The sequence below is a fragment of the Nothobranchius furzeri genome, chromosome 2 (genome assembly GCF_043380555.1).
Source record: "Nothobranchius furzeri strain GRZ-AD chromosome 2, NfurGRZ-RIMD1, whole genome shotgun sequence".
Classification (NCBI taxonomy): domain Eukaryota; kingdom Metazoa; phylum Chordata; class Actinopteri; order Cyprinodontiformes; family Nothobranchiidae; genus Nothobranchius; species Nothobranchius furzeri.
Window position 1 is genome coordinate 54843199 of NC_091742.1, and position 19497 is coordinate 54862695.

A 19497-nucleotide genomic window follows, 5' to 3' on the forward strand; every position below is an offset into this window, starting at 1 on the left:
TGCAGATATTTAGGTATCTACTGTCCCCTACTGCCAGGAAAAACACACACTGTCACTTTAAAGCTTAATTCATGAAGCTGCACTAACACTGTTTATCCTGCAGATGGCAGTGTTGTATTAACAAGACATAGGGGAATAAGCAGCAACTGGTTTATATGTTAAATCATAATAATGCTTTTAAATTATTATTTTCAATTACCTGAAAGTGAAACCTGCAACACGATCAAAATAATCTTTAAACAGAACTTATAATTATTATTTTTACATCATTATTATTAACTAAAGTCCTTAAGACCTGTGGCCTAAATGAGCTTTCCTAACCTTTAGCAGGTTAACTCACATATGCATCTACTGATGAGGCCAGTTTTGTCTTTCATAGGAAGTCGAGGCGAAATGTCATGTCTGAACATCATCACACACCAGTTCTCTGTCTTGAACAGAGTTTCAGTCAAACAGGAAGTTGTATTTTCCCCTTTTGCTCGTCCAGAAGAGAAAGAGGAAGTTTTTTCTGTCCCCTTCTGAGCGTGTTCACATGTTGCATCGCCACAGTCCTCTGTCTGAGCTTATCAGGACAGGACTGCCATCATGGACGTCTACCAAGAGGCGGTGGATTATCTGGAGACGCACCATGTTCCAGGTGAGCAGTATTTACAATGACTGCTGTCGTCTGCATGGGAACGATGAATTGTCCTGACAGATGTGTGCAGATGTTTATGTCTGTGCATCTGTTGCAGTGGAGGCAGAGGCAGACGCCTTGGAGGATGTTTTCCATGAGGAGGTGGTGTCCTGTTTTCTCTCCCCTCTGAACACTGAGAGCGTAGACTTCCCCGACACCCCTGTGAGTTTTGTGTTTCTCCCACGCCAAACGTTTCATATCACTCATCGGACCGTCCGGTGTCTTGTTGTCTCTAGTGGGCATTTAGCCTTTCACCAGGTTTATTTCCATAATAACTGCAGGAATATTGATAAGGATCTAAAGGCTTAATGTGGAAACATAAGATCCTTGCATTTAAAAAAAGACAAATCTCCTAGGATGTATCATATATTTTACAGGAGAAATAGTCCACGTTATTCACTTACTAGAACATTTTAGTCACTTTAAGGGAAACCAAACAGATTAAGAGGAAGGGAACTCACTTCAGAGAAGCACCAGCTTTCAGTAAACATGAACATGTGATGTTAATTCACTTTAATCTGCACAAAGTGAGATTTTATGGACATGAATGCTCAGAAATCACCAAATAAGTGAGTCATAATGCAGGAACTGATGCATTTTTTTTCTCTCTCACAAAAACGTTCCTGTCACTACTGATCCAGACTCTGTTGAGCACAGAGGAGCTGCTGGAGAAGAGACTTGTGGTCCTAAAGGGCATCCTGGGGAGTGAAGAGGTCTATCTCAGAGAGCTGGATGCCCTGCTCATGGTAACACTAATTTATTCCCCATAATGACCACAAATGTCCCTCGTTCGGTATCAAAATCTGACCAGTTTACTATAAATGTACACGAATGCACCGGTGTTTGTGTTTAGAATCATGTCTTTTTGAAAACCAATGCTTGCTCCTCAGAAACCTTTGGTATCACGTCTTCCCTCTTTATGGGTTGTTCACTATCACATATTAGGTTCCTGTTTTTTCTCAAAAGGCTGAAGCATTTCTAGTCACTGTAACTGTAGCTCAGAATGGAAACCGTACATTGGGGAAACTTTAAAAAGGAACCTTGAGCATTTATGAAGATCACAAACAGCAGTATGATAAAAGAGAAGTGTGTGTGTGTGTGTGTGTATGTCTAGTATTTTATGACATATTATTTACTGTTTATTACCCTAGCTGAATTACTGTTTAATTGACAAGCAAATCTATGTCAAAGTGTAGTTTGACTAAGAACCACTAAAGGCGAGCTTTCTCTCCAGACATGAAAACTAACTTCTTTCATCAAACTTCCATAAACTGATGTGATTATTGAAATCCCCCCAATTAATGTGCTAACTGGGCTTTAAAAGGGTCCTAAAACAATTGTTTTTAGTTTTGGAAACTGCTCTTTGAGCATTTGAGATTTTGTTGGGGCTCAAAATGGCACAGGAGCCCTGATAAATGGCCAAACACAACCCCATAATAAAGCCCTACAGCAGAAAGGCTCCTTTAGCCTGCTCACTCAGCCAGGACAGGAATATGAAATGAGTTGTGTGCTGATTGGCTGGTTTACCACGATGGCTCTATGATCCATCAGCTAGCCATGGATGTAATTTTTACTTTAGAAGTGGGGGGACACGGGGGTGTCTTTACAGTATGCTCTAATGGTGAACAGGCTTCAACACAAACGGTTGTTTTCCGCATGGTCCTAGAGCTCAACCAGTGTCAATTTAATATAGCGTAATATTGTTTTTGGATGGTAAAAAGTGCAGGGGTCAAAACTTGACTTTGGAAAAAGTGGGGGGGACATGTCCCCCCCCAAAAATTACGTCCATGCAGCTAGCACCTTATTGTAAAGCCATGCACAGTATCAGCATAACTCCGTAGGCAAGCTATGGATCTATCTGACATTCATTCAAAGTCTGGATATTCATGACATCATGAGTGGTGCTCCAAAAATGTTTTGGCCTTCCGCTCATCTAAGTAAGGCGTGAGCAATAGCTCAGGCTAGCATTATCAGTAGATAGGGCTAGCATTAGCAGTAGCTCGGGCTAGCATTAGCTGTATGGGCTAGCACTAGCAGTAGCTCAGGCTAGCATTAGCAGTAGCTAGGGCTAGCCATAGACATGACTACGTAGACGCCCCACTGGGAGCTGGAGAGTGTAACAGCGTCACCGCCATATTGGATGAGTTTCCTCACTCTCCAGTCAATGCAGAGTGGGAAACTATGCCCGTTTTTTTGTGCAGCCTACGGTTACAACAACGAGCGTACTATTGAAAACAGATCACGTAGGATTACCAGTGACTTTTCTAACCTACCCGATGGGATTTTACATTTAAATTCCTTTTGTTTGATTATATTTATATTTTAATTATCATGTCATATCTTGTGTCTGCTTTTGTGAAAAAGCATGATAAAATGTGTTTTTTTAGTTGAGTAAGCGCCTTGCTCAGTAGAAATGAATGCACTGGGGCCAAATGGAGACCCATCTAAAATGACGGCCGGCCACTACGGCAGCTCCAGTAGGTAGCACCAGTCCACGAGGCGTCTACGTAAATATGTCTGTGTGAGCAGTAGCTCAGGCTAGCATTAGCAGTAGATAGAGCTAGCACTAGCAGTAGCTCGGGCTAGCATTAGCAGTAGCTAGGGCTAGTGTTGTTCAGCAGTTAGCATCACCGCGGCACCAACGTTCACAGTGATCCCTCGTTAATCGTGGTAGATGCGTTCCAGACCTGGCAGCGATAGGTGAAAATCCGCGAAGTAGGGACACCATATTTACAGTACAGTACTATATTGAATTATCGTATGATCACATTCTCTTTTTGTGGGTAAAACTCAAGAAAAAAAATGTACTTGGTTTTTTTTGTAGTTTTATTACAAAAAGTGCATTTTATGATGAAATTGATGAAAAAAACAGGAATTTCTTGATATTTCGCATAGAAAAATACCGCGAATCGGTGAAAAATACCGCAAATCGGCGAATTTCCCTTGAATAAGGCTCCAAAGAAAAAATCTGCGAAGTCGTGAATCCGCGATAAACGAACCGCGAAGTAGCGAGGGATCACTGTACATATTGTTGGCAGTGAAGTGGGCTGGGGCATGCAAATTTAAGCTTGTATGTCTATGACTATGCCATGTTACACCAGCTTTTCTCAGAACAAACCATTTCTCCGTGCACTACTGCATTACTAATTTGCAAAGGAAAGCAGGTCAGCACAGACTTTGTGGTATGCTGCATTAGACACTCCAAGCTGCTTATATTCAACAACAGAAAATGTACATTTGGTTTTGAATCCTTAAAACCCTTTTAAAAGTTGTCCCATAACTAATATTTGCAAGTCTTTGAGGAAATAGTTTAATGGCCATTCAGCTTTCAGAGATTACAAACGTTGACAATAAAAGATTAACATGAAAAATAAAACTTTATTTTAAACAGCTGTGAAGTCTTCTGAGTTTTGGTATTTATACGGAAGCCTGATGGTGTCAGCGCAGGGAAATAAATAAAAGAGGTGTATCTCTATCGTGTGTCACACTGACTTGTTATAATAATATCTCAAAACCAAAATGACAATGAACACAATAATTATGTTTCCCCTTTAGGGCGGAAAATGATTGTGTAAAGACATGTGCTTGGGTGCCTACTTCTGTTTTTTCCTACTATTAATAACATTGAAAACTTTTGTTTCCCATATCCATTTACTGTGACTTTTAAACAAAAATGAATTGCCACATAAATGAGAAAATTACTGGGAAAACTTTCTTTGGTGTTTAATTTAAATTTGTTCATTGCTACTGCTCATTAAGTGTGGTATTGTGTTGTCCAAGCGGGTTTCAGTTTAGGTCAAGAGAATGTTAGAAATATCAATAAGGGAATCTGTGTTCATACAGTTAAGTTGTTCTTACACAACCAGTTTTTCTTGAGCACACATATGTTGTTATCTCAAATGTCTGACCTTTATCTCTGAATCTGTCTCTCTTCAGCCCATGAAGGCTTTGCGTGCCTCAGCCAGGACTTCACAGCCGGTTCTGTCCAGCCAAGAGGTACAGACCGTTTTCTACCAAGTTCCTGAGCTCAGAGATGTTCATCAAAGCTTCTGCTCCGGTCTGAAGGACCGTCTGAACGCTCAGAGCCAGACAGAGCTCGGTACCGACGAGGAGGCAGGACTGAAATGCAGAAACTTCGACCTGGAGGTTGGGGACTTGTTTCTGAAATTGGTAAGTTAGCTTGGATCGATCAGTGTTTGCAACACTTGGACTTTACCTTTGGTATTCAGAGTGGGGATACACATCGTACAGAGGTGCTGCATGCTTATAGGCAGGGCAGGTAATTGCTTGGGGCTCCCAGGTTCACACAGATGGCAGACAAACGTTTATGTCAGATGCTGCACCCCTAAAACACTCCACGCAGATTAAGAAAGGGCAACATGCTTCCTAGTCTATGCTGGACAATGGGTCTTTTTTGCTTGGGACCTCTTAACAACCTTGCAGCGCCAGCGACAATATACTATATATGTCAATGAGGAAATTATGTCATGGAACAAAACACAGACTAATCCGATGATAAAAGGCATCTGAAAAAGCAGCAGTGTCATGTATGAAGAAAAGAGAATATGATCTGGATGTTGAGGGCAGTACAAACGGGCAAAAATGGCCTACTGAAATTTATAAAAATAAAAATAAATAACTATTTATTGAAAAGACCTAGTGCCTAAAAATTAGAAAAGTTAGAGTGTGACATCATCAATTGGTAGTTGCACATTTTGTGAAAAAGACGCCCAAAACTCATGGAACTAGTCTTATTATCGCCAGCTTAAGTACTTTCTACCAAAGGTTCAAATCAAACCGTCTAACCAGGAACATTTATTCTGAGATGTATGTTGCTGTTGTTTTATTGTCCCGATCTAGCATGGTTTCATTAGCATTTATTAGGTCTTTGAGTGTTTTCAATTGCACCATGAAGGGCTTAGCCCTACAGGCTCACTGTACCAGCCATTCCTGAGACTGAACATAGAAGCTTTTAATAATCAGGCTCACTGTATCATAACTAAGCTGTGAATCGCGTTGGGTTTGTGATGTATGAAGAAATGCAAAAGCCTGACGTAAACATCTGTTTTTGTTCCAGGTAAATCACCTCAGCCTCTACGGAGGGTTCATTGAAAACTATGAGAAGGCTGTGGAAGTTGTCAGGAAGTGCACACAGTCGGACCCTCGCTTTCGCACTCTTGCTGAGGTACTTAAAAACTCCGTTCCTCCGCAGAAACACTCAATCAGAAAGCTGCTTCAATATTAATGTAGAGGCTGCTTTTCCTCAGAGTTTGATGTCCAACAACGGTGTAGAAAAGGTACGGACGAAGTACACGTTAGAAGGTAGGGCCAATAGATGTGTGTTCCTGGTGGACTCATTGGATCCTGTCAGCATCTGATGGGTAGTTTTTTTGTTTACAGCGTTGCTGTACAAGCCTTTGGACAGAGTAACCAAAACCACATTGGCACTCCGTGTGAGACGAACAAACCATCCATCCTAATCCATAAAGCAGTCCGGTCTATACCTATATTTGTCTGTTGACTGATGGTTTTCTTGTAGGACCTCTTAAAGACGACACCTGTGGAGCACAGAGATAATGCTGCCTTACAGGAAGCACTAAGACTGTCTCGCAGCTTCCTTTCAGGTGTCAACGAGAGTTCACAGAGTAAATGTGGGGTCACGCTCAGTCATGGCATGGTGAGTCTCTTGCACTTCAGCATCTGAGAGTAACAAGAAAAAAAACTGTGCAGCAGTATTCAGCACATCTACGTGCGTGTCTTCTGACAGAGACGTCAGCTGATGCGTGACGGCTTTGTTGTGGATGTGAACGAAGGGGTGCGCAGCCTGCGTCACCTCTTCCTCTACACCGACCTCTTGCTGTGCACCAGATGCAAGCATGCAGTCAAAGGGTGAGTTTAGCAACAGAATACACGGGGGGTTGTGGGTAATGTCTGCAGTGATGACGAAAACATGTTGCTTTTCTTCCAGGAAACAGGAGCAGTACAGATTCTGTTGGTATCTCCCTCTCGCTGGTCTCAGGCTCCGCTGGACCGCGGATAAGAAACGTTCTTCTGACATAAATATCCGGTTACACGACTTACGGACCAAGATGTTCATCCTGCAACAGCAGTTACAACAACACACGGTGTGTGTTATAGAGAATGGATTGATGAGTCTTTTTGTTGAATCAGTGAAGAGTAAACATGTCCCTGTCTAAAGAGAGGTCCCAGGCTGATGGCTATGAATGCTCGGAGCAGGAAGAAACTGGAACATCTGGAGCTAATGCTGTATACGTACGCTCCGGTGTACCAGCTGGAGCTGCACAGTCCTAGTGGGAAGGTGCACATCTAAATGCCTTTGTTAAACTTCCTGACCAAAGATCAAAGTAATAAAAATATATATTTGTCTTTTTCTAGAGTCATACTCTCTGCTTCTCCTCCCTGTATGAACTTGAAGAATGGAGGGAAGCCATCCACAAACTCACCACAAACAGTGAGTTGATAGCATAAAGCTAATCTGGAGACATTGTAACATTTATTTCCATTGAAGGTGTGGTTCACTTGTTCAATCGATACATTTGCTTCTGCTAAGCTTGCAGGAAAAGCACCTCCATTACGTTACGCAACGCTTAAGCATTGAATAATGTTACAACCCTGTCTAGGAGTTGTGGGCTGCAACAAGAAGGGAGGCCAAACCGAGGAGTGGAGAATCAAACAAATGGATTTCATTGGTAGAAACTAAGAAAACCACTAAAGCAGGGGTCGGCAACCTGTTCCTATCAAAGAGCCATTATTACCCGTTTCCCACAGTAAAGAAAACACTGGGAGCCACAGCAGCCGCGGCGTTGTGGGCGGGGCCTACCCTCAGACAGCAGAGCGCTGCTCACAACAGGTGACAGCAGCCAGTACCGGTCGCTCGTGTACGTCAAAGTTATCTTTCATAAGACGATAATCAATAAAACGATTTATATAAAGTGGATCCAGAAGTTGTAGCCCGTCTCTGCCTACAATATTTTGATATTTTTCACCCTGTTGGTGGTTTTACTGAGCAGGTGCCCCTTTTGTCATACGTTTCTTTTTAAAACATGTTTAGACTGTTCAGAATACAAATCCAGGCTCTGTCACGTTTGATTGTTGTAATTAAACTTTGTAGGTGGGGAAGGTCAGAAAAGGATCCGATCATTTTGTTTTTCCCTCATTTACAGTGACGGAGATAACGGCGCAGTGCACCTGGCTCTGGTGGTAATCAAGTTAAATTTGATCTCTTTGCAACAATTTTCACAAGAAAACAGAACAGTTAAAAGCAGGGCTTGTGCTGACTGGATAGTTCCCGTATTTGACCGTTTATTTTGACGGAGAAAGAATAGAAAGAATTACCCCGACGCATGCAGACGAACTGACATTTTATTCTACGCACATCGCAGATGTAGCTAAATCACTCAAGAAAAGATTCCCATCTGAACATCTGAGCTGGACACTGCTCAGCGCAGCTCGCTGTCAGCGTGTACTACATAAGGTCCACAGCGAGCTGAAGATGTGGAGAGGGGCTTGGAGCGCGTCGCAGAACCAGAGCGCATGCAGGAAGATTCCTCCAGCTGAAGCGAGACTTGCCACTTAAAAATGTTCCCTGATGATGAAACTTTGGCTGAATAGCGCTTGTTCCTGTCTCCAATGTGGCGACACATCCAGGAGCCGTCTGAGGAGAAGCCCAGAATCTCACATTCTCTTCAGCTCAGGAAGCGCATATGATTACGCACAAGCGTGACGCGTCAACCCGGTCTCACAGTAAGACTGGGCTGGAACCGTTCAGGTTTACGCAGACAATCTTTACATTTAGAATTGGCATACAGATGTAAAATATAAAGCATTGTATTTAAATATTCATTCATTATTTTACAAGCACAGAGAGCCACATCAGATGGATGGAAGAGCGGCATGCGGCTCCAGAGCCGTGGGTTGCCGACCCCCGCACTAAAGCAATCTTAAGGGCAATACAAGATGGCCAGGGAGGACTCTCCACCACACAGGAGAGTCCCTGGCAAACAGGAACCAGCAGGCTTTATTGGCAGCCCCGCACCCTGAGCCCAGGTGCCTCCAAGGCCGCCTAACGAGCTGCCTGCAACTGAAAAGAACACAATTAAACACAAACAAACAAATAAAGACCCAATGAGACGGTGGTGTCGTCACAATAAAAAGGTTGTGTGTGAGTACAGGAAGGGATATGGGATGACAAGTCCTTATTGTTTCTTCAAGTTTGTTTTTATTCAACTACCAGTTCAGAAAACCTGATCTAGCACTGGAAGCCTTTTGGGTGGTTCAGTCATGCCGCTATCACAGCTTATTGTACACAAGGCAGCCATATTGGATTTAGAGGTCAGTGATAGTCAGTGACCTTTAAATCCAGTTTATGCTTTTAGCTGATTTTTCTGGCTGGGAGCTCAACCTCTGAGCGCAAATTAAATGCACGATTATCTGTGACAGAGCAGTGTTGTAGTTCAAGAATCAGGATGATGTTTTCAAACCTTGTCAGTTTTGTGTTGATTATCTCAACTCAAACATGTTGGTGATGCTGTTCGCATGTGGCCAGAGGTTTCTCAATGTGTATCACCACCAAGCCACTCATCTCAAAACGGCAGCTGCAGACAGTGAAAGTAAATGTGGACAGAAGTTTGAACTATTTCTCTTTTTCTGTAGGAAGAAAATAGCGTATGCATGTTGACTTAAGCTGCTGTGCATGTCACTTGTGCAGCAATATTTATGTTTGGTTGAGTGATATTTCATGTGCTTTGAAAGGTTTTTGGTAGAAGTGTCAGGAACATTTAATTTAGAACTGTTGTTGATTTCTTGTTGGACAGAGGAGCTAACGGCTAATCCTATAAGGGCTATGGATTTTTGCTTTTTATAAACAACCTCAGTATCAAAAATGCAACAGAATTTCATGCTAATTGAATTTCATGAACATAAAATTGTGATGAATGTTGTAATAAATAGAATCAGCATAAGGTTTAATGGAAATTTGTTTTTGCAGCTGTGTAACCTGTTCATTTCTGCTGTTTGTTCAGACATTGAAACTGTTCCACCAGATCTGCTCACCCTCACCAGTTCATGTGTGAAGCTGAGAATGACCCAGCAGCCACCACTTCACAGCATAAGCGCAGGTGCTCACCACATAACCCCAGTCTGTGTCTAAAAATGCTCATGTCACGACGTTTGGTCTCATTCACCACCATGCACTACATACCTCATACATAATAAAGGGGCTCTAGAATTCAAAACCACATTCACCTTGGTGCAGGGCTGCCAACTTTTCAACATTTCAAAGAATGAGACAGGGTCATGGGGAAGGGAGCGGACAATTCGGCGACCGTTTAGGGCGGGGATGGGGGGGTGGGGGTGGGGGTGGGGCGATTATTATAGAGACTTTTTGAGCTCTACATTTTATTTATTTATTTCTACTCTGTTGAAGAATATTAGAGCCACTGACAAGAAAAATAAGAAAAGAAAGAGAAATCTTACTTTTTTCTCAGAATTCTGACAGGGAATTCTGAGAAAAAAGTCCGATTTCTCTTTCTTTCCTTTTTTTTTCTTTTCAGTACCTCAGACTTTACAGAGGGAACTGACCTTTGTTTACTACAATTTTTCTTTTCGTGAGGAAAATTTAACATCCATCTCTCCTGAACTTCTTCAAACTATCTATCTATCTATCTATCTATCTATCTATCTATCTATCTATCTATCTATCTATCTATCTATCTATCTATCTATCTATCTATCTATCTATCTATCTATCTATCTATCTATCTATCTATCTATCTAGCAGTAAAGAGTTACAGCTACATGTCACACAGGAACTATTAATTATAATTAATGTAAATGTTTAAATTCCATGGGGGGGGGGGGGGGGGTTATATCATATCATTCATAATATTATCAGTTATTATTTCCTGCCAAGGAAAAAAATCTATCATGTTAAGCTAACTTCATGATGTAATTGCATCCACTAAACAGAGGATTATGTTCACGTGTTCATCAGCATGAAGTTATTGAAGTTATCATGTCTGGAATCAGTTTTACTGTAATCTGTGTCTCTAAGTGTGTGTGCTGCTGTAATGAGTGGATGTCCCCACTGTGGGACTAATAATATGTACTCTATTCTATTATATTAATTCATATCAGCCAGTAGGGGAAAAAATGTTTGAGCAATTCTGGCATTTCCAGGCTTCAGTACCAGTAACCTGGTTATGGAGGAGGGGTTTGTCTCACAAGCAGGAAAAGCACACTGGTGAAGTGGTAATTCATCTCGTCACCAACTGATGTTGGAGAGGGAACATGTGAGGGAGTCACCACGGTAGGAAGCCCAGCTTGCTGTGAGCGAGCGCAGCCATCTGTGGCTGATGAATGAAAACAAAAGAAAAACATTTGGGACTGAAGCTCCGTCAACACCGGCTGGCGACGCAGCTGCATTTATAGCACTTCTAGCATTTCAAGCACGTCATTTGGGTGGCGCACGCAGCCGCAGCTCACGGTTTTGGGTAGTGATGTGACGTTCACGAACGGATCAAATCTTTTGAACGGGTTTTCAAAGTGAATGATGAGAGCCGAGTCCCTGTAGAGAGCAGTTCATCTTGTCTTCCGGGAACAAACCTCCCCGGAAGTCGGTTAAGCGCACCGTGACGAACGTAGGAGGAACCCTAACCAACCCCGTGCGCCCTCACGGACACCGCAGGAACACATTGCTCTAGGTACCCCCCACCCCACCCCCACCCCCCATCCACACCCTCAAAGGAACCAGTCTTTTGAACGGCTCTCTGAGGTAAACGACAGACTAATGAACGGCTCCCATGAAAGAGCCATAAATCATAAATAATGCTATAATTAATATAATCTGTTTTTTCATAAATCCTACACACTGTGTGTGATGCACGCTTGGGGAGCACAAGTGCTGGTTTAACGTGAGATATTGGAGGTGTGGTGTGAGAGCGTGTGAAGAGGGTCAAATGCGTGTGTCTCATCACGCTCAGTAGTAATCTTAACAAAAGCCAATGAAAACCGTTCGTTCTGAGAAAAGCTAGTTTAACTTGTCATAAACTTATCCACACTACCAGCGGTAGCGGTAAGGCGTTTCCTGTTTCCTGTTTTCAGTGTTGCACTCCGTGTAGCTGTTTGGTGTTTGGGGCTCGCTAAAGCTGATTTAATTTCTCTGTACTTGGATATCTCTGAGTTATTGTAGCACAAAAGCACGCTAAAACGCACATTTTCTGTTGTTCCACCTAGCTTTTAGGGAACCATTTGAGTCCGCACGCAGTTTATTTGGTACTGAACAGTTTGCTGCTCGTCCAGTTAGCTTAGCCTCAGCACGGCTATGGCTACTTCTGTCTCTGCTTCTCCGTCTCCTATCTCTTGCTCTCTGTGTCAGATGTTTAGTTACTCCTCTGCCTCCTTTAGTGATAATGGTACGTGTAATAAATGTAGCATTTTTGTAGCTTTGGAGGCGAGGATGTCGGAATTGGAATCCCGGCTCCGCGCTGTTGAAAAACCTCTAAACAGCCGTAGTTACTTAGCTAGCGCGGGGCTAACTAGCTCAGAACAACCCCGTAGCGACCCTCCAGTGGAACCCGAGCAGCCGGGACCTCAGGCCGGCTGGTTGACGGAACGCAGGAAGCATAGAACCCAGCCCGTGGACCACCAACCCGTCCACGTTTCTAATAGATTTTCCCCGCTCAGTGACGCACCCACTGACAAGCCGACTCTGATCATTGGCAGCTCCATAGTCAGAAACGTGGCATTAGAGACTCCAGCAACCATAGTTAAATGTTTACCTGGGGCCAGAGCGGGCGACATTAAATCTTATCTGAAACTGCTGGCTAAGGATAAGCGTAAATACAGTAAGATTGTTATTCACGCTGGCGGTAGCGACACCCGGTTACGCCAATCGGAGGTCACTAAAATTAATGTTGCTTCAGTGTGCAAGTTTGCCAAAACCATGTCGGACTCCATACATTTCTCTGGCCCCCTGCCTGATCGGACCAGTGACGACATGTTTAGCCGCATGCTGTCCTTCAACCGCTGGTTGTCTAGGTGGTGTCCTGAAAACAACGTGGGCTACATTGATAATTGGAAAACTTTTTGGGGAAAACCTGGTCTGATGCGGAGAGACGGCATCCATCCCTCTTTGGATGGTGCAGCTCTTCTTTCTAGGAATATGGCCAGTTTTATTAGTCCTCCATGACAACCCAGGGTCCAGACCAGGAAGCAGAGTCGTAATTTAACCCACCCCTCTGCAGCTTCTGTACTGTTACCCACCCACTACCCCATAGAGACAGTGTCCTGCCCACAGCCAAAATCACACAGATTAAATATCAGGCTTAATAAAGCAAACCATGGAAATCTCATAAATATTAGAACAAATTCAACTGAGCAGAAAACTAGAAAAATTAAATGTGGGTTGTTGAACATTAGATCCATTTTTTCTAAGACTTTGTTAGTTAATGAGTTGATTTGTGATAATCAGATCTCTTTGCTCTCTCTCACAGAATCCTGGCTGCAGCAAGAGGACTATGTTAGCTTAAACGAGTCGACTCCTTCAAATTATTTAAATCATCACATTGCTCGAAGTACAGGGCGAGGAGGAGGAGTGGCAACCATTTTTCATTCGGACTTATTAATCAGTCCCTTACAGATTAATAGCTACAGTTCGTTTGAACATCTTATTCTTAGTTTTCCTAATCCAGATTGCAAAACTGTAAAACCACTCTTGTTTGTAGTTTTATATCGTCCACCAGGGCCTTACTCTGAGTTTTTGGATCAGATCTCAGATTTTTTATCTGATTTGGTGCTAAATACTGATAAGGTCATTGTAGTGGGGGATTTCAACATTCATGTGGACATCGAAAATGATTGCCTCAATGTAGCCTTTAGCAATATCTTAGACACAATTGGTTTTACTCAAAGAATACATAGCTCCACCCACTCCTGCCATCATACATTGGACCTTGTGCTGACTTATGGCATAGAGTGTGAGGAAATAACAATCTTTCCACATAATCCAGTCCTCTCGGACCACTTTCTGATAACCTTTGAGTTTTTTATAACTGAGTTCTCGAGACATGAAAGTAAATTTCATTATAGTCTGTCTCTATCTGACAACGCTGTTGCGTCTTTTAAATCAACTGTTCCATCTTTACTGTCCTCAGCATCTCAGAGGCATGTAGCAGAGGGCAATATTTTCAGTTCTAGCCCCTCACAAATTGATGCCTTAGTTCATCATGTGAATTCCTCTTTACGTGTGGCATTAGATGATGTTGCCCCTTTAAAAAAGAAGGTAATTAGGGACAGGAATTTGGCTCCCTGGTTTAACTCTCATCTACGAGCCTTAAAACAAAACTCTAGGAAATTGGAGAGAACATGGCGCTCTACGCACCATGAGGAGGTCTACCTATCCTGCAAAAATAGTCTTGTGCTTTATAAAAATAAGCTTCAACAAACTAGAACTGCTTATTTTTCAGCATTAATTGAGGAGAATAAGCATAATCCTAAATTTCTTTTCAGTACAGTTGCTAAACTTACACAGAATCGTAGCTCTGAGCCATCTATTCCCTTAGCCCTCAGCAGCAATGACTTCATGGGATTTTTTACAAGTAAAATTAATTCTATTAGAAACAAAATCTTTAGCATCCTCCCTAATACGATTTCTTCTTCCTCAGTAAGTGAGGCAGCTTCAGAGGTGACTCTAGAACCTCATCTGTGCTTGAACCGTTTTGATCCAGTTGAGCTTTCAGAGTTATCATAAATATTAGCTTCATCTAAACCTTCAACTTGCATTTTGGATCCAATCCCAACCAAATTATTTAAAGATGCATTTCCTTTGGTTACTTCCCCCATTCTAGATATAATCAATCTATCCTTAGTAAATGGGTATGTACCACAAGATTTTAAGGTTGCTGTAATCAAACCTTCACTTAAGAAGCCTTCTCTGGATCCAGATGACCCAATGAATTACAGACCAATATCTAACCTTCCATTTTTATCCAAAGTCCTGGAGAAAATAGTGGCCATCCAAGTATGTCAGCATTTAAACACTAATGCTCTGTTTGAGGAATTTCCGTCTGGTTTTAGAGAGTATCACAGCACTGAAACTGCATTAGTGAGAGTTACAAATGATATTCTTATGGCCTCAGATAAGAATCTTGTGTCTGTTCTAGTCTTGTTAGATCTCAGTGCTGCCTTTGACACAGTTGATCACAATGTTCTTTTAGAAAGACTTGAACATGTTGTAGGGATCAAAGGAACAGCGTTAGGCTGGTTTAAATCCTACCTGTCTGACAGATTTCATTTTGTAAATGTACATGACAAATCTTCTTCATACTCCAGGGTTACTTGCGGAGTACCACAGGGTTCAGTGCTTGGGCCAATTCTTTTTACTATATATATGCTCCCAATTGGTAAAATCATTAGACAGCATGGGATAAACTTCCACTGTTATGCTGACGATACTCAGTTATATTTATCCATTAACCCTGATGAACCTAATCGGTTGGGTAGATTACAGGCTTGTCTTGAGGACATAAAAAATTGGATGACTCTTAACTTCTTGCTTTTAAATCAAGACAAGGCGGAAGTTCTCATCTTTGGACCAGAAATCCAGAAAAGGAAATTGCTTAGCCAATCACCTGAGCTTAATGGCATTACATTAATCTCCGAGAACAAAGCAAGGAACCTTGGTGTTATCTTTGACCAGGACATGTCATTCAAATCCCAGGTTTCACAAGTTTGTCGGATTTCCTTTTTCCACCTTCGGAATATTGGTAAGATTAGAAGCATACTTTCCAGGAGTGATGCTGAAAAACTAGTTCATGCATTTATTACATCAAGACTGGATTACTGTAATTCATTACTCTCAGGAAGTCCACAGAATGTAGTTAAAAGTCTTCAGCTTGTCCAAAATGCTGCAGCTAGAGTTCTGATGAGAATTAAAAAAAGAGATCATATCTCTCCTGTCTTAGCTTCCCTACATTGGCTACCTGTTAAATTCAGAATAGATTTTAAGATCCTTCTTCTCACATATAAAGCTCTTAATAATCAAGGTCCATCATACATCAGTAATCCGATTGTTCCATATGTTCCTAACCGAGCACTTCGCTCTCAGACTGCAGGTCTACTGGTGGTTCCAAGAATATCTAAACTTAGGATGGGAGGCAGATCTTTTAGTTATCAGGCTCCTCTCCTGAGGAACCAGCTCCCAGCTTTAGTCCGTGAGGCAGACACTTTGTCTACTTTTAAGAATAGGCTTAAAACATTTTTATTTGATAGGGCTTATAGTTAAAATCTGATGTTAGCCTAAATCTGGACAAGTTGGGGATTACAGGGAGGTGGAGTGTACAGTCGGTAAAGACGGCTCTCCCTTGCCCTGCCTCCAACATGCCTACATCTAAATAGGATAGGTTATCCAGAGTTAACTCTGTAGTTATGCTGCTATAGGCTTAGACTGCTGGAGGACACACTGACCACTTTTCACACTCTACTGCTTTCTTCTACAGTCTGCTCTTTAACTGTACTATTTTGTGCAATTTCAGCTGTTAACTTTATTTTCTCTGTAAGTGTTTTTCTCCCCAGAAGAAGCTACAATGATGTTCTGCTCAGCTGTGGTGGCCTCATGGAGGGGGCCATCGACTAGCACACTGCTGCTAACCACTAATACATTTTCTCTCTCCTGATAATAACTTTTTGTTTTCATTGACTTTTGATGTGCTAATACTAGTTTATCCGTTTAATTATCCACTAGGATAAATACAATAAAGTTTATCTTTCACCAAATACAATATTTACTAAGACATCACAATATAACTATAGACACATTACTTATCTTTGTGTGTGTGTGTGTGTGTGTGCGTGCGTGTGTGCGTGTGTGTGTGTGTGTGTGTGTGTGTGTGTGTGTGTGTGTGTGTGTGTGTGTGAGTGTGTGTGTGTGTGTGTGTGTGTGTGTGTGTGTGTGTGTGTGTGTGTGTGTGTGTGTGTGTGTGTGTGTGTGTGTGTGTGTGTGTGTGTGTGTGTGTGTGTGTGTGTGTGTGTGTGTGTGTGTGTGTGTGTGTGTGTGTGTGTGTGTGTGTGTGTGTCTGCCTGCTCTGTCTTCTCGATCCCCAGTGAGCCGTGGAGGATGGCTGCTTGTACTGAGCCAGGATTCTCTGGAGGTTTCTTCCTGTTAAAAGGGAGTTTTCCTCTCCACTGTCGCTGCATGCTTGCTTAGTATGAGGATTGCTGTATAGTCACTGACACTAGTCAGTGCTTTGATGCAATTTGCTGGGTTCCTTATATAGGAAACATTATTTCTGATTGGCTTAATGAACTGTGAATTGGAATGTTTATTATGTGAAGTGCCTTGAGACGACTCTTGTCGTGATTTGGCGCTATATAAATAAACTTGAATTGAATACCATATGTTTAGTGTCCCTGCCCACTTCAACGTCAACCATGTTGGTGGCAGCCATGCTAGCAGGAGAACAACTCTACTCTGAGCTACTGCTATAGTTTGAGCTACTGCTAATGCTAGTTTCATCTACTGCTATAGTTTGAGTTACTGCTAATGCTAGTTTCATCTACTGCTATAGTTTCAGTTACTGCTAATGCTAGTTTCATCTACTGCTATAGTTTGAGTTACTGCTAATGCTAGTTTCAGCTACTGCTATAGTTTGAGTTACTGCTAATGCTAGTTTCATCTACTGATATAGTTTGAGTTACTGCTAATGCTAGTTTCATCTACTGCTATAGTTTGAGTTACTGCTAATGCTAGTTTCATCTACTGCTATAGTTTAAGTTACTGCTAATGCTAGTTTCAGCTACTGCTATAGTTTGAGCTACTGCTAATGCTAGTTTTAGCTACTGCTATACAGAGGTGAAAGAGTACTAAAATTTCCTACTTAAGTACGAGTACCAATACTTTGATAATTTTTACTCAAGTACAAGTAAAAGTACTTGCCTAAATTTTTACTCAAGTAAAAGTAAAAGGTATTGTAAATAAAATGTACTCAAAGTAAAAGTTACTCAGTTACATTTTTGTCAGCGTATAGATGGTTACATCAGTGCAAAATCACAACACCAGTTCACAACACTCTCGTGTGCGAGCGCACACACACACATGCACCGTTTGATGGAGGGATGTTCTATCCAATCGGTGAGAACAGGACGTGCACATTGATTGGACGAGGTTTTTCTAGGATAGTACGTTTCAATTGTGATAAAAATTATTTTTGATTTTGACATCTTTTTTATTTGTAGCTCCCATCAGCATGTGAGGTATCTCAATGTTCTCATGACAAAACTCTAACATGAGACTGTGCTCTTACCTGTCACATAACAAGCTAAATGAAAGTCAAACATTTCAGATGGACCGTATGACAGCTGCTAACGTTGGCCCTGCCCTACTTTACCTCTACATTACAGTTCCTTTATTCGTGTCCATCCTAGAGCTCCTCTCTGACCTTCATGCTTATTTAGAGCAGCTGATTTTTAAAGTTAGCTGAGTTCATCCTTGGTGGTGGGTTCGCTCACTCATTTAACCCTTCACCACTGAAATCAGTTTGTTCATTCCAATCCTCCTAAATAATCCTCCAATCATCCAACTGGAATCCTTAAGGGTCCCGTAACGTCCATCCTGTCAGAATAGGCCTTGGGAGCCCAGGTGTTACTAGAACTAATGGTGTCTCCACACACACACACACACACACACACACACACACACACACACACACACACACACACACACACACACACACACACACACACACACACACACACGTCATGACTAATTTAACTACACTGAACTGCTTTTGTAATAATTTAATCTCTTATTCTGGAGTAAAATGAAGAAACAAGCTAAATCATCACATATCTGTGGCATCAAGAAGCAACTTCTGAGTTCAAACACAGGGATGGAGCACAATTTTTACACCTGAACAGTATCAGGATGTTTTAACTCACAGAGGCCTGCAGGTCTTTTGTTTCATGAGCAAAGCGCCAATAATCCGCTTGTTGTGAGCGCTAAGCATTATTTTGCTGCTGCCGTGCGGAGCGGTAGAGAAACACGTTTAGAACACAGAACAGATTCCGGCTACCGAACCGAGCAGAATTCTGATTATGTAACACCGGTGCGCGAAGGTGCATGTAGTGAGTGGATGACAGGGACTGAACTGATGTTTTTGAGCAAAATGTCCTACACCCTGGGCCAGATTAACACTTTGTTGTACCCTGGGCAACAATATTAAAGGGCACCATCATCACAACCCAAGGATCACCATAATATGGTCACATACAGAATATTTTACTGTAATATGTAGTAAATATACTCAATACTTGAATGCCTGACATCACATAACCCGCTCAGGGTAAACTTTGACCCACCTTGTGTGGACTGACCAATGAGGAGAGGGTCTTAACTTGAGGCCATCTCTTCATTGGTCAGTCTGCATGAGACTGACTCTCAACTGACGTTCAAAGTCATAGGCAGCAAAGCGTCTCTGTGCAGCGCAAAAGCCCGGGTGGACAGTTTGTTTAATATAGGGTGACCATATTTCCATTTCCAAAAAAGAGGGCAGGGGATCTGTGCCTATGACGTTAAATTATGGCAACGCCACACAAACCACGTTGGGACCCATTTTTTGTGAGAACTAAATTAATATCAGATTCTGCCAATAAAAGGGCTCTAAAACAATTCATATGTAAATATTTAGCACATTTATTGCAAAATCTCATTTTTCTGCTTTAGTGCTTTTTCCTTGGCCCCCAAAATGCCTTGAAACGGCCCTGGGTGTTTGACTGAGTGTTGAAGGTGATCTGAATTGTATCAGATG

General features: G+C 42.0%; 1 protein-coding gene across 3 annotated transcripts in view; it reads left to right on the forward strand.

Moving 5' to 3' along the window:
• Positions 1–491: 491 nt before the first annotated feature.
• Positions 492–19497, forward strand: part of si:dkey-33c9.6 (breakpoint cluster region protein) — a 29964-nt gene continuing 10958 nt past the window's right edge. For 2 of the 3 annotated variants that reach the window (XR_008564600.2, XM_015946873.3), the window contains exons 1-13: positions 492–637; positions 735–838; positions 1318–1422; positions 4613–4846; positions 5754–5861; positions 5944–5998; positions 6077–6129; positions 6216–6353; positions 6444–6565; positions 6645–6801; positions 6876–6995; positions 7073–7148; positions 9718–9813. Coding sequence is in view for 2 of the 3 variants with exons in the window: in XM_015946873.3 (XP_015802359.3) it covers positions 586–637; positions 735–838; positions 1318–1422; positions 4613–4846; positions 5754–5861; positions 5944–5998; positions 6077–6129; positions 6216–6353; positions 6444–6565; positions 6645–6801; positions 6876–6995; positions 7073–7148; positions 9718–9813 (1420 nt within the window). In the remaining variant the exon portion in view is untranslated. The remainder of the gene's footprint in view (positions 638–734; positions 839–1317; positions 1423–4612; positions 4847–5753; positions 5862–5943; positions 5999–6076; positions 6130–6215; positions 6354–6443; positions 6566–6644; positions 6802–6875; positions 6996–7072; positions 7149–9717; positions 9814–19497) is intronic. The other variant, XM_054747771.2, reaches the window with a different exon arrangement.